The sequence below is a fragment of the Populus nigra genome, chromosome 8, assembly GCF_951802175.1.
Source record: "Populus nigra chromosome 8, ddPopNigr1.1, whole genome shotgun sequence".
Taxonomy (NCBI): Eukaryota; Viridiplantae; Streptophyta; class Magnoliopsida; order Malpighiales; family Salicaceae; genus Populus; species Populus nigra.
In genome coordinates, this window is record NC_084859.1 from 8,761,790 (window position 1) to 8,774,050 (window position 12,261).

Sequence of the window (12,261 nt, forward strand, 5' to 3'; positions counted from 1 at the left end):
ATGAAAGATGCTTGACATCTCTCTCACGGTCACGGATCGCTTTCATGCCCCCCCCCCCCCCCATCTCAAGGGCACATTGGCCATATACAAAAGCCCTCAAGGACATTTAGATGGGCTTGCTTTCGGGCTTTTAGCCTGTTGTCCTAGTCCTGCATAGCTCGGCCCGGCCACAAATGTAAATTTGAGCAGTTTCTTTTTTCTTCCTTTTTTTTTAAATTATTATATTTTCATTTTTTTTCATTTGATTCAGCATCACCGCCGTGCCTCAACGACACGCGACTTCCCTAGTGACGCGAAATGGGGAGACGTTGGTGGATGAAATGGTACAGCTGGGTGATACTGGTGGCTCACGTGTTTGCAATACTGATATTCACTAGAGGATTCTTGCTTACTCGAACAGAACTTCCATATTACAGCCACGGCAGCGACATATCTCAATCTCCCTGCTTCTCCTCTACCAGCACTAATCACAGTTGGAATAAACCAGTTGTGGATCGCCTTGTCATCATTGTTCTCGATGCAATCAGGTTCTTCATCTCAGTTATCAACCATTTCTTATTTATTTACTTCATTTATTTGATTATTGTTATTTCTTTTATTTTATTTGCATTTTCAGGTTTGATTTCGTTGCTCCGAGCGTATTTTTTCAAGGTTAGAGGAGCTCTACTCATTCCTGTTCAAGGTTTTTAATTAATTAAATCTATATTATCTTTGTGTTGATTTATTGTTGTTATAGAAAAGAAGGCATGGATGGACAAATTATCTGTGCTGCAAAAGATGGCATTTGCTGAAGGATCGTCTGCCAAGATTTTCAAAGCTATTGCTGATCCTCCTACCACTAGCCTCCAGCGTTTGAAGGTCTGCTTTTATTTTATTTTTATAATTTTTGAATTGCAATGCATCCTCCTTTATGTATTTATTGTGATGTAATTGTAATGTTTTAGGGTTTGACAACGGGTGGATTGCCGACTTTTATAGATGTTGGAAATAGCTTTGGTGCTCCTGCCATTGTTGAAGATAACTTTATACATCAGGTTATTTATTTATTTTATTGCCTTCTACAACAACAGTTTAATTGCCATGTTTGTTGTTATTGACCTGGTTGGTCTCACTGGCAGCTGGTTGAAAACGGGAAGCGAGTAGTGATGATGGGTGATGATACATGGATCCAGTTATTTCCTCATCATTTTAATAATTCTCATCCTTACCCGTCTTTTAATGTTAAGGATCTTCATACGGTATGCAATTTTTAACAATTTGCCTCGCTTTTCTCATTTCCAAGAGCCTTCATGATTAATACTTCTCTACACATTGACAACCTTGGTGAAAATCTAAATCTTTTAGGTAGATAATGGATGCATCGAACACCTATTTCCTGCCCTATATCAAGACGACTGGGATGTTCTTGTTGCGCATTTTCTTGGCGTGGTGAGATTCAAGATGCTTTATTTCTGCAAGTGACTAATATGTCTGGTCTGTTATTGAATTTATGTGTGCTATGAGACATACATTGTTATCAGCTTATGTTCCAAATATATTATGAAATTCAAAAGAGGGTTCTGGTTCGAGTTATGTACCAATTGAACTTTGAAAAGAGCACCATCCTAACCCCCCCATGATTTTCTTTCTAGCATCAAATTTCTCCATGTCCTCTTAAAACTGGAACAATTTTTTCATATCAGTAAACACACAAGCTTTGACTGGATCTGAATTGTGTGATCTATGTGGCATAGGATCATGCTGGGCATATATTTGGTGTTGATTCCATGCCAATGATAGAAAAGTTGGAGCAGTACAATCTCATGTTAGAGGTAATTTTCTCAATTATGATTATCTAAGTTGCATCATATACTTGATCTTGCAGCTTGCTTTGAATTATCCCACTGTTGATTTTGTTGGTTGGTTTGGCACTTTGCACCTCTGTGATAAACTGGTCAGATATTTTGAATTTTGAGTTTCTTGGACTGCCTTCTTTTTTAGATTTAGCTGGAGTAGGTGCATATCAGACTAGTGCTGTACTACATAAGTTATGGGAAAAACGATATGTCTACAACAATAAGCTGCAAATGTAACCTTTTAGTTATCCTCTGTGCATTTAACTATATGTAAGCTTTATTTCTTTAACTTAAACCCGGATTTAGGAAAATCAATTGATTGCTATTTAAGCCATTACACTAGTAAAAACTATATTTGCCTTAGTAATTTCCTATAACTACAATAACAATTGTAAAAAGGAAATAAAGAAAATGCATAATTAATAGTAGTCCACTTGTGTGTGATTGTGTGTGTAAAAACATATGTATGTATATGTATATGTATATGAGATGACCATGTTTTTTGCTTCAGAAAGTAATCAAAGTCCTCGGGAGCCAATCTGAACCAGGTGGCTTACATGAAAATACTTTTCTTCTGGTTATGGGTGACCATGGACAAACATTAAATGGTGATCATGGTGGTGGAAGTGCTGAAGAGGTATGCTATTTGTCTTGTTCTCAAAGAAACTTGATTGGCTTTGTTTTTGCTGATTTCTGAAAATTGGAATTATGCTATGCAGGTTGAAACGTCAATTTTTGCAATGAGTTTTAAGAAGCCTCCAACTTCCATTCCATCTGAATTAGATACGTCATCTTGTAAACTAGATTTGGTACTTCCGCACTCTTCAAATGAACGCATAAATTTTGCCAAGCACTGTATATATTAATGTCTATTTCACTTGAATCAGCTCTTCCTTCCACCTTTTGAGTTTCCACTACATTAATGAAGCATTATATTCCTAGTTGTTTTAGCTTTGACTATGTTACTTCTTCCTGATTACTCAACAATGAATAAAAGAGGGGGAGAAGAAAAGGAGCACGAATTGTTTCAAACAAGTAAACAGAAATGCAGCTTTGTGTTCTCTATACAGCTCTACTTATTTAGTGGCAAAAGTAGACTGGGCATCTTGCAACTTTGATAGACATGAAACTTCTTTCTAACTTGCAATGAAAGAATCTGGAAAATCAGATAGAATACCAAATTGAAAAGGAAAATAGGTAGAATTTAATCAGTACATGTGTCAGGATTCTTGTTGGTCCTTCTGACTGGATTGAGCTTTATGTATTCCAATTTCAGGATGGAAAGAAGAAATGTACCAGCTCCATCCAACAGGTAAAAACTATCATTTCAATTCTGTGATTCTATTGCAATTTCATTTCAATTATGTATTTACCTCATGATAAGTACTTATTGATGTCATTTTATGCAGCTTGATTTTGCAGTGACAGTGTCTGCTCTGCTTGGTATTCCATTTCCTTTTGGAAGGTGCCGTGTAAGCATGGTTCAGTTTTAACATTTGATCCATTGTATGTTTATAATATATCCTTATTGACTGATGGTTTTCTAGGTAAACGAGATCACTTTCTTTACTTAGTTTGGCAGTTTCTGTTCTCTCCAATATGTCGTGAAAGTCATTGGTGTTGACAGAATGCTACCATATGTAGATTATTCTTAGACTTTCTATACTGGAAAAAAAAATTTGGCCGCGGAGATGAGGTTGATCTCCTTTTCCATCCATTACTTTGATCTGTGATCTTTATTCCAATGAACACTTTTGCTTGTGATAATATTTTCCCTGATTGCTCCTTTCTGTCATTGTACATAACAACATAATAATTATTGCCAGCAAAACTGATCAGTGTATAATTGATGTGCAGACTAGCATTATTGTGTTGGTCTATAATCTCACAACTGAATGTCCAAATATTGGATGTTTATTAATCTTATTTTTTAAAAGAATACTACTACTAAGCTGTGAAAGATATAAATTAACCAGCTTTGCTCTTTTGTATTAACTAATCTCTGGCTTGTAAAAACTTGAAAATTTCCACTTGCTTCCAAAGTCATTTATCAGTTTTTTCACCTAGTAAAAGAGCTTCTTTGTCGCTTGGGATCACCTTTTCAAGTTTGAGCTATTGCCTGTTGTCATTTACATTGCTTTTATTTTGTTGCAATGGAATTTTCATCCAGAATAATGCTTGTAAGTTTTGTTTTTTCAGCATCGGACGAGTTAATCCTGAGCTATATGCTTTAGGTGCTGGTACATGGAATTTGGATGGCATAAATGCGAGGGATTCCTCTAATCTGTCAGAATTGGAGGAATGGTTACTGAATTATGTCAATGTACTCTGCATCAATTCCTGGCAGGTACATTTTCTTTACTGGTCCCGAATATTAAATACACTTAAATAGCATGATATAAATTACATTTTTTATTGCTAATCTAGTTATTTTTCTAAATTTTAAACTGCATGGTTGTTTCATCTATACATTCCAAAGGGATCATGCCATTCTTGTGTCTTCTTTCACTGTTACCTGAAAATTTTCAGTAAATTGAGGAAGAAGATAGTGAAATCTAAAAATAAAACAATGATAAGATATTATCCTAATATCAAGAGATAAGAAAAAAATAAGAAGCGTGTGCCATCTCCTTCAAGTATCTTCTAAAGACACCTAAAAGGGTTGTAAAGATGCCTCCATAGAGTTGCCAAAAACATATTCCTTGGCTTTAATTACTTGAGGAAAAAAAAAGTGTAGTCCTACCCACAAATCCTCACAAAAAAAAATGAAGTACATGTCTACCTTTTGTATCATAGGAGGGAAGAAAAAAAGAAGGATATACATATGAGAGCTTCTTCGGTTTGTAGCACTGTGAAAAAAATAATCGGTAAAGTAACATAGTAGAGAAAATATTTAGGAAAATAACACAGATTAACGAGTGGCAGATGCCAATTGCAACTGTCATTGAAGCATTTTTCATTACCAAGTGGAAGATTTAAGTAAAATTGTCTAAGAAAATGAGTTCATTTAGTGAGTCGCAGATGCTATATGCGACATGAGAGTTGCAGTTAGCATCTGCGACCTCTTTGAAGTATTATTCCATAAAAAATTATTTTGAAAAGGAGTTCGTTACTCACGATACAAGTTATTCCAGCAGAAGAAAATTCTAAAGTTGAATAAAAAATATAATTTACTGAGATATGAATTAAAAATTAATTGGTGTACGGTGCCTCACCACATAGCAATCACTTTTTTAGGTTTGTATCACAGTGGAGAGAACTCAGTCCAACAAATTAATTGGTGTACAGTTTACATAGTTTAAAAAATTGATATATAGGCAAGATGTCCTTAACAGGAAAGCCAACTCCTTTTTGGCCGACCAAACCTTAAAAAGGATAGAGCATGACAAATATTAAATTGCGACTCTTGAGTCATATATATCATCTACGACTTATTAAACTGTGTTATTTTCTCAACTATGCTACTTCACCAATTATTTTTTTTCACTGTGCCACAAAACATAAAATCTCATACGTGTGATATACAAGAATTTCTTTGGACTCGCATGAGCAATAGAAGTTATCATGGTAGCATTTTAAACATTTACAGGGGACTACAATTGTTAGTGACCTTATTAGATTTTGGATTCTGGTTTGGAACCCCCATGATTGGCTGACCAGATCCATGTAGTGATCGGAAAAAAAAAAAAGACTCCATTTGAATAAGTTGAATGAGCTCTGAACTGCTGTCAACCACTTTTCAAAAAGAGGTGCAGGTTTCTGGTAGTTCCTTTGGCCATGTGTTAAAAAGATACAGAATTGTGCATGTAAAAAATAATGAACAGTGTGTTATGTGGATGCACAACACTCTCCTATCTCAAAATATTTGTATGGTGTTATACTTGTGATATGTGGATGTTGTCAAAATGCATGATCACACTTTGACCTATGAGTAAATGACATCAATGGAATGTAATTCAAATATTTAATCCCATATGATTATATATTTTTTGCTGACATGTGTCAGAAGGTCTGATTTTATGTTTGTATTGTATAATTTGTATTTATATGAATTTGTACAATGGGATCTGAGCAGTTTGCATGTATATCTACCTTGTTGTAAAGATTCAGTTTTTAAGGAAAATGCCATAACCACTTACCTGACAAAGCTAAAGGCTGTACCCAAATCCCGTAGACCTTAAGTAGCAGCACATTTCCTCCACATCAGACCTGAGAAAATGTCTCATCATCACCCTCTCCGATCTTAGAAGGATATAGATAACAGAAAGGAATGCTAGACAAACAAGGCAGAATAAGTGTTATCCACCTTAGGTAATACCAATAGCCTTTCAATTCTCGGTATAGGAATTTTTAATTATTTGTTGCTCATTTGGTTGTGGATTAGCTGGAGGTGGTATATTGTCATCAACCGTGAAGATAATGTTTTTATCTTTGTTTTCAACCATTTATATATTCCTTTTCTTTTCCCTGTAGGGGATGGGGGTTGGTGAAATTCGAACCACCACTGTTGCCTGTTTTCCACTTTGACTAATACTCTCTTAAGGCAATCTTGGAGTTATTCACCATCTCTATTTTCCAATGTGATGTTAATTCTCTTCTGCAGGTGAAAAGATACATTGATGTCTATTCAGCTTCATCTGTCATTGGATTTTCCTCTGAAGACTTGTTGCACATATCAAATGCATATGTTCAGGCAGAGCAGAATTGGGCAAACAGTACTAAGAACTTACTATTGCATAGAAATGAAAGAAGCCACACATTGTTACCTGCTCTTACAAGGCAAATTGATTTTTATTTTAGCTTCCTATCAAATGTTTCAGAGCTGGCTCGCTCCAAATGGACTGAATTTAATCTGAAGCTGATGGGAATTGGTCTCGGGACCATGTTAATTTCACTCCTTATAATATTTCTTGCCATTCAAAGAGTGAATAATCTGTATACGACTTCTCTTTTGTCTCCTGGAGGTTCTGGAATTTCCTTTGAATTAATATTTGCCTTCTTTGTTGTGGCAATACGTGCATGTAGCTTCCTGTCAAACAGTTTTATTTGTAAGTTCTCAGCCTGGCCAGCTTTTTCATGGTTTGAGAAGTGCTTTTCCTCCTTTCCTGACATCCCTTTTTCTTAAACCATGATCTCAGTGGAGGAAGGAAAAGTGGCAAGTTTTCTTTTGGCCACCACCAGCATTGTCAGGCTACGTTCTTCAATCATGAAAAAGAAGATGCTGTTTGAAGTACGTATTGGTGGCCTTAAAAGTTTGTCACATTATGTTGATGTTTATGATCAGAAAATATATCATAGATTCTTTTTGTGATGCTAATTTTCATGGGCTTCACCTTGCAGGCAGTAAGTTTTCTACTGTTGATATCCATTCTCAGATTTACCATTGAAGTTGGGCTGTCAAAGCAGGCTGCCACTTCTTTATTCCTGAGCGCGTCTCCTTCATGGGTGCTTGGGGTTGCCCCAGGTCATCCACTGTGGACATACATGGCTGAAATTGGCCCAATTCTTGCCGTCATATTATTGGCATGCTTGCTATGCAGGACCATCGCCAGCAGCATTTTTGGGGGACTTTGGAAGTATATTACCATGGCAACCATTTTAAGCTATGTGCTTATAGCAGTTTATTGGGGAGCTGAAAGTAGCATACCGACCCTAGCACTGTTGCTTCAAGGAATGGCAAAAGGTCACATCCCAAGAATGATTTATGCAATTGGGCTGGGTCAACTGCTTTTATTTGCGGTTGCACATTTGTTTGATAAAGATAGAGAGTTAGATTACAAGAGGAGCTTGGTAGTGAAAACAGTATCCATTTTATCTGCTTGGAGTCCAACAATCATCATTCTGTCAGGAAAACAAGGTTCCTTGGTAGCATTGGCGCTGATAATTGGAGGTGCTTATTTTCTTAATATTCTTTTGGTATTACATCAAATTGCATCATGTTGAGCAGTTGTCTTACTTGAGTCCTTTGTTTTTCTTCTGTTTAGTAGTATTTTCATAATTAATTAGTGGTGCACTATTTTATAAAGGATTAGGCTCATAGAAAGTCTCTGTTTACAGGTTATTGCATAGTGAAGTTGGAAAGTATGGAAGACAGTGACTGTGATGCTATTTTTACTTTCAATCCTCTTGCTATTACACAGTGGAACCTCTTAGCTGTGTGTCTATTTTTTGCCACTGGTCATTGGTGAGATGCTTGTGATCTACTCTGATGCTTCTGCATATGTTGCGTATACTTTTGTCTTTAATTTTTTTTATTATTATTCGTGACTCTATGTAGTTGACTAACACTGGAAGCAGATTTACTTATCATGTAGTTTTGAAACTCTAATTTAAGCAGCTTTACTAATCCATCCAATATATATTTCATAACCTCACACCTCTCTCCCTGCAGGTGTGCATTTGATGGCCTGCGGTATGGTGCTGCATTTATTGGGTGAGTCTTGGGTATGGGAGTGCATGCAGACATATTGCGCGATTCTTAAAGTAATTGGTAATGATAATGCAGATGATGTGGTAGTGCACCATCTGCAGGGGTAAATTACCATTGCCAATTGACTTATTTTTAACCTATTCCATATTTCAGGTTTGATGAATTTGTCCTTGTTCGTCAAGCGATCCTTCTTACAATAGATACATTTGGCTTTTCTCACATTCTTCCTGTTCTTGCACTTCCATTTCTGGTTGTCTGCAATTTTTTGTTTGGTCAGAATGACCATGGGAAGGATTTTCGTTTCACCCAGTTGTCTCAGGTTAGTTAATTGCCTGAACATCACTGTTGGTCATGCTCCCTGTGATTTTTATATATTTCTGCCCATGATCACATTTTGAGATGTTCGCTTTTAAAGTTCTTGTGTGATTTTTATTTTTCTTCTTTTATTTTCAAGAATGTCATAACCAGTGGCAGAGACTTATTATAGATCTTCTTCCATGTTTCAGATGTATATGATGTATGGACTTATTACTGCCACCACGGTCACTGCCACCATAATATGCGTTACCATTCAAAGGCGCCATCTAATGGTATTGGATCGTTTAAACATTCCGTACTAGCCTGCATTGAACACCTACTGACATTTTGTTTACTTCCGACTCCATGCAGGTATGGGGACTATTTGCTCCAAAATTTGTTTTTGATGTGGTCGGCCTTATTCTTACCGATGCGCTGATTTGCCTAGCTTCACTTTTATACTCTGGTCGACTAGAGGATGATGATAGATACACAGGCGGTTCAGAAAACTGAACAGTAAATTTCTCAAAAGTCACAAGGGATTAACCACTGCCCACTCCATAGGGATTTATATGCAAGGTTAGTATGAGAGAGAGAAACATTAGATATCCGAGTCAAATTTACTTTATAATAATGTCTGTCAATCGGTCTGTTCATATTAACACAAGCATTCTTGCTGCTCCCTTTTTATACCTAGGAGCAGGTCCAATTTTGTAATGTTGTTTCATGGGATAATGAGATGGATGACTTGGCATACTGTAGTCTGTGTACGTGAACTCTGCTAGTAGTGGATTCCATCCCAGCCCATTATTAACCATTTCCAAAGGAGCCCAATCTACAACTTGCATAGATTAGAAATTGAGATTCTCAAGTGATAAAGCAGTTTCATGGTTGATTTTGAGGAAAAATCTGAGCTTCTAAAACCAGGGACAGCAGAAATGGTTCGAAAAAACTAATTTGTAGGATAATTTAATCAAGCCCGCCCCTGTTGCTTAAAAGAATCCGCCACTGCTTGAAACATAGAGCCTTTCCTATTATGATGCCTTATCTTGGATGGTTAGTTTCCAGCAGCCAAGTTTCGATATATATATATATATATATATATATATATAAGCAACTTTCTAATTATTTTTTTTATCTGGAACGGTGGATTCCCAGAGAGTACAAGGGACCTTGTTTATGGATACTTGACAGTTGACACTAGGGTGGTAAAAGATGCTCCCTCTGTCACGGTAACAAGAGCTAAAGGACAAAATGTTCGAGTGAGCTATTTAAACACTTGTCTCTAATAGTTGTTTTTGTTTTTTTAAGATGTTTTTAAATTTTATTTTTTTAGTTTTAAATTAATAATTTTTATGTTTTTATATTGTTGTGATATTATTTTAATATATTTCTGAATAAAAAATAATTTGAAAAATACCCCCAATTCTAAATACGCACTTATCCTAAACTGATTTGGCAGGTTAATGGAAAAACCTGGCGATCCATGATCTGATATTGATGGGGTAACTTTTCCTGGTTGATTTATTTATAATCCAACCGAGCTAAACCTAATAAATTGACTCAATGGCCAATATTATTTTCATACGAGTTGTCGAATCTAGTTTTAACAACTGTAACTCCAATATGAATGGATGACGTCATTCCTTCTCTAACATTCCCTTCCCAAGTAAGTTTTTGTTTTTGTCGTTGTCGAAGCACGTACTCCTCCAAAGGTGGCCGTGATGCTAAAAATCTTACCAAACAAGCGACGCGAACCTTTCACCAATCTCTATGCTTGAGGACAAAATCTTAGTATCCCTTCGAAGTTCATGTACAGCTCAACTACTTGTCGTTTTACATATATTTCGGTTACTCCACTCCACTCCACTCCAGTAATACATGCGCCTTGGCCAGCTTCAACACACCACAATGTATGGAAATTATTTTGAAATATTAATGTAAAAAAATAAATAAAATATTAGTTTAATATATTTATAAAAACATCTTCCATTATACTGCCATGATTACCGACAGCGTCAAGCACACCTAATATTTTCATTTGCAGATAGAAAATGACAAGCACACAGAGGGAGATCTTTCAAAGAGATTAGAGCCATCCATGTTAAGTAGAGGTCGACAGTTGATTAGGTCCTTGTTTACTAACTTAACTTTAACAATATGGACGGCTACGCCACTGGCCCCTGACTGCATCACTCCGAGCCTTTCCACCTCACATTGAAGGGACAGCTTCTTCCGACGAAATCTCAATTTCGCCTCTGAATATATTATCCCATTATCTTAATGTTAAACAACACCACTCTTCAATTCAATTCATCTGGAAGTTGAAACGTTACTGGAACAATTTTAGAGCCGTCGTTCATGGCAAATTCCCTCAACTCCCCTCCCTTCCTATCAATAAAGTTGACAAAGTGAAGCCATATTTATTATTATGATTTGACGATAAGATTATCTTTTAGGTATATTAAAGCTTATTTTTAGAATTTTTTATGAGATCATTTAATGAGCAATTGCAAATTCCACAAAATCTCTTAAATGTCATTCGATTAGGACTCCACTAGACGCCCGCTATAATGTTTGGTGGATAATTTTTTAAAAAAATATATAAAAGAAACATCCAAATGCTATTAACGTTTTTCTTGTTAAAAAAAATTAAACCATTTAAACATTAATTTGATGGAATTTAATTGACTTAATAGGTTTAAAAATAATTTGAATAACCAGTAAAAGTATAGTTTGATTCTAAAAAAATTCAAGACAATACCCGCGATTCAAGTCATAAGATCAAGATAACCTTATAAAAAAACCAAAATAAATCATGAAATCTAATTTTTAATCAACCTATAATAAATTATAAAATGCAATCTATAATAAATTAATTGTTAAAATTTTAAAACTATTATAATGCATGGGAGGGCGTGCTACCACCTCTTTTTTTAATTCATTGTTAATGTTAATTTTGTTGTTCGAGAAAAAAAAATCGGTGTAGAGGATACAAACGGACCGACTATACATCGAATACAAAATATAGTGCCTTTTTTTACACGCATACATTTGAAAGGATCCCACCATATCTATATTGAAACCAAAACAGAGATTACCTTATCAAGATACGGATTAACTGGACATCCTCATCTCTTTTGTGGGATCAGTTAATGCATTATTTAATTTTTAAACTAAAGTCTTGAGAAGAATGTCCATGTCCCAGCTTTCTGGATATTTTATTAAGCATATTTGAACGTAAGCATGCTTATAGTTGTTTTTTTAAATATTTTTTACTCAGAAATATATTAAAATAATATTTTTTTATTTTTTAAAAATTATTTTTAATATCAATACATCAAAATGATCTAAAAATATCAAAAAGTATTGATTTGAAGCGAAAAAAAAAAATTAATTTTTTTTAGAAACATTTTTGAAACATCAAAACAAACAAGGCAGTATATAAACATTAGAGATGACCTAAATGATGCATCTTTATTTATCCTTTTATTTTTTATTTTGGGTAAAAAAATTTGTTTTCGCGTACTCACATGTTTGCACCAAATTCATGGTTAAATGGCAATTAATCCCTACTTTTGTTTACAACTTTGATATGCAACAGATTGATCCATCCTTGTGTTTATATTGATGATCGTTTGTGAATTCAATGATCTTCCAGAAAATTCAAATTTAGAATAAACGGCTTTATTTGTTGAA

At 35.1% G+C, this 12,261-nt stretch overlaps 1 protein-coding gene across 2 annotated transcripts; it reads left to right on the forward strand.

Moving 5' to 3' along the window:
- Nucleotides 1-235: 235 nt before the first annotated feature.
- Nucleotides 236-9,319, forward strand: LOC133701919 (uncharacterized). Of its 2 annotated transcripts, XM_062126117.1 has the most exons (20): nucleotides 236-527; nucleotides 617-651; nucleotides 737-858; nucleotides 945-1,034; nucleotides 1,119-1,238; nucleotides 1,345-1,428; nucleotides 1,734-1,811; nucleotides 2,347-2,472; nucleotides 2,555-2,644; nucleotides 3,112-3,147; nucleotides 3,245-3,300; nucleotides 4,035-4,182; nucleotides 6,439-6,883; nucleotides 6,974-7,065; nucleotides 7,176-7,725; nucleotides 7,893-8,019; nucleotides 8,227-8,268; nucleotides 8,419-8,584; nucleotides 8,772-8,855; nucleotides 8,935-9,319. In XM_062126117.1, exons 1-20 carry the CDS (start codon nucleotides 298-300, stop codon nucleotides 9,073-9,075), a joined length of 2,862 nt encoding a protein of 953 aa, XP_061982101.1. In that variant the 5' UTR covers nucleotides 236-297; the 3' UTR covers nucleotides 9,076-9,319. The 2 variants fall into 2 exon arrangements, 1 of the variants encoding a protein (XP_061982101.1); XR_009843634.1 differs by lacking the exons at nucleotides 8,772-8,855; nucleotides 8,935-9,319 and having other exon boundaries at nucleotides 8,227-8,325; nucleotides 8,419-8,548.
- The last annotated feature ends 2,942 nt before the right edge of the window (nucleotides 9,320-12,261 follow it).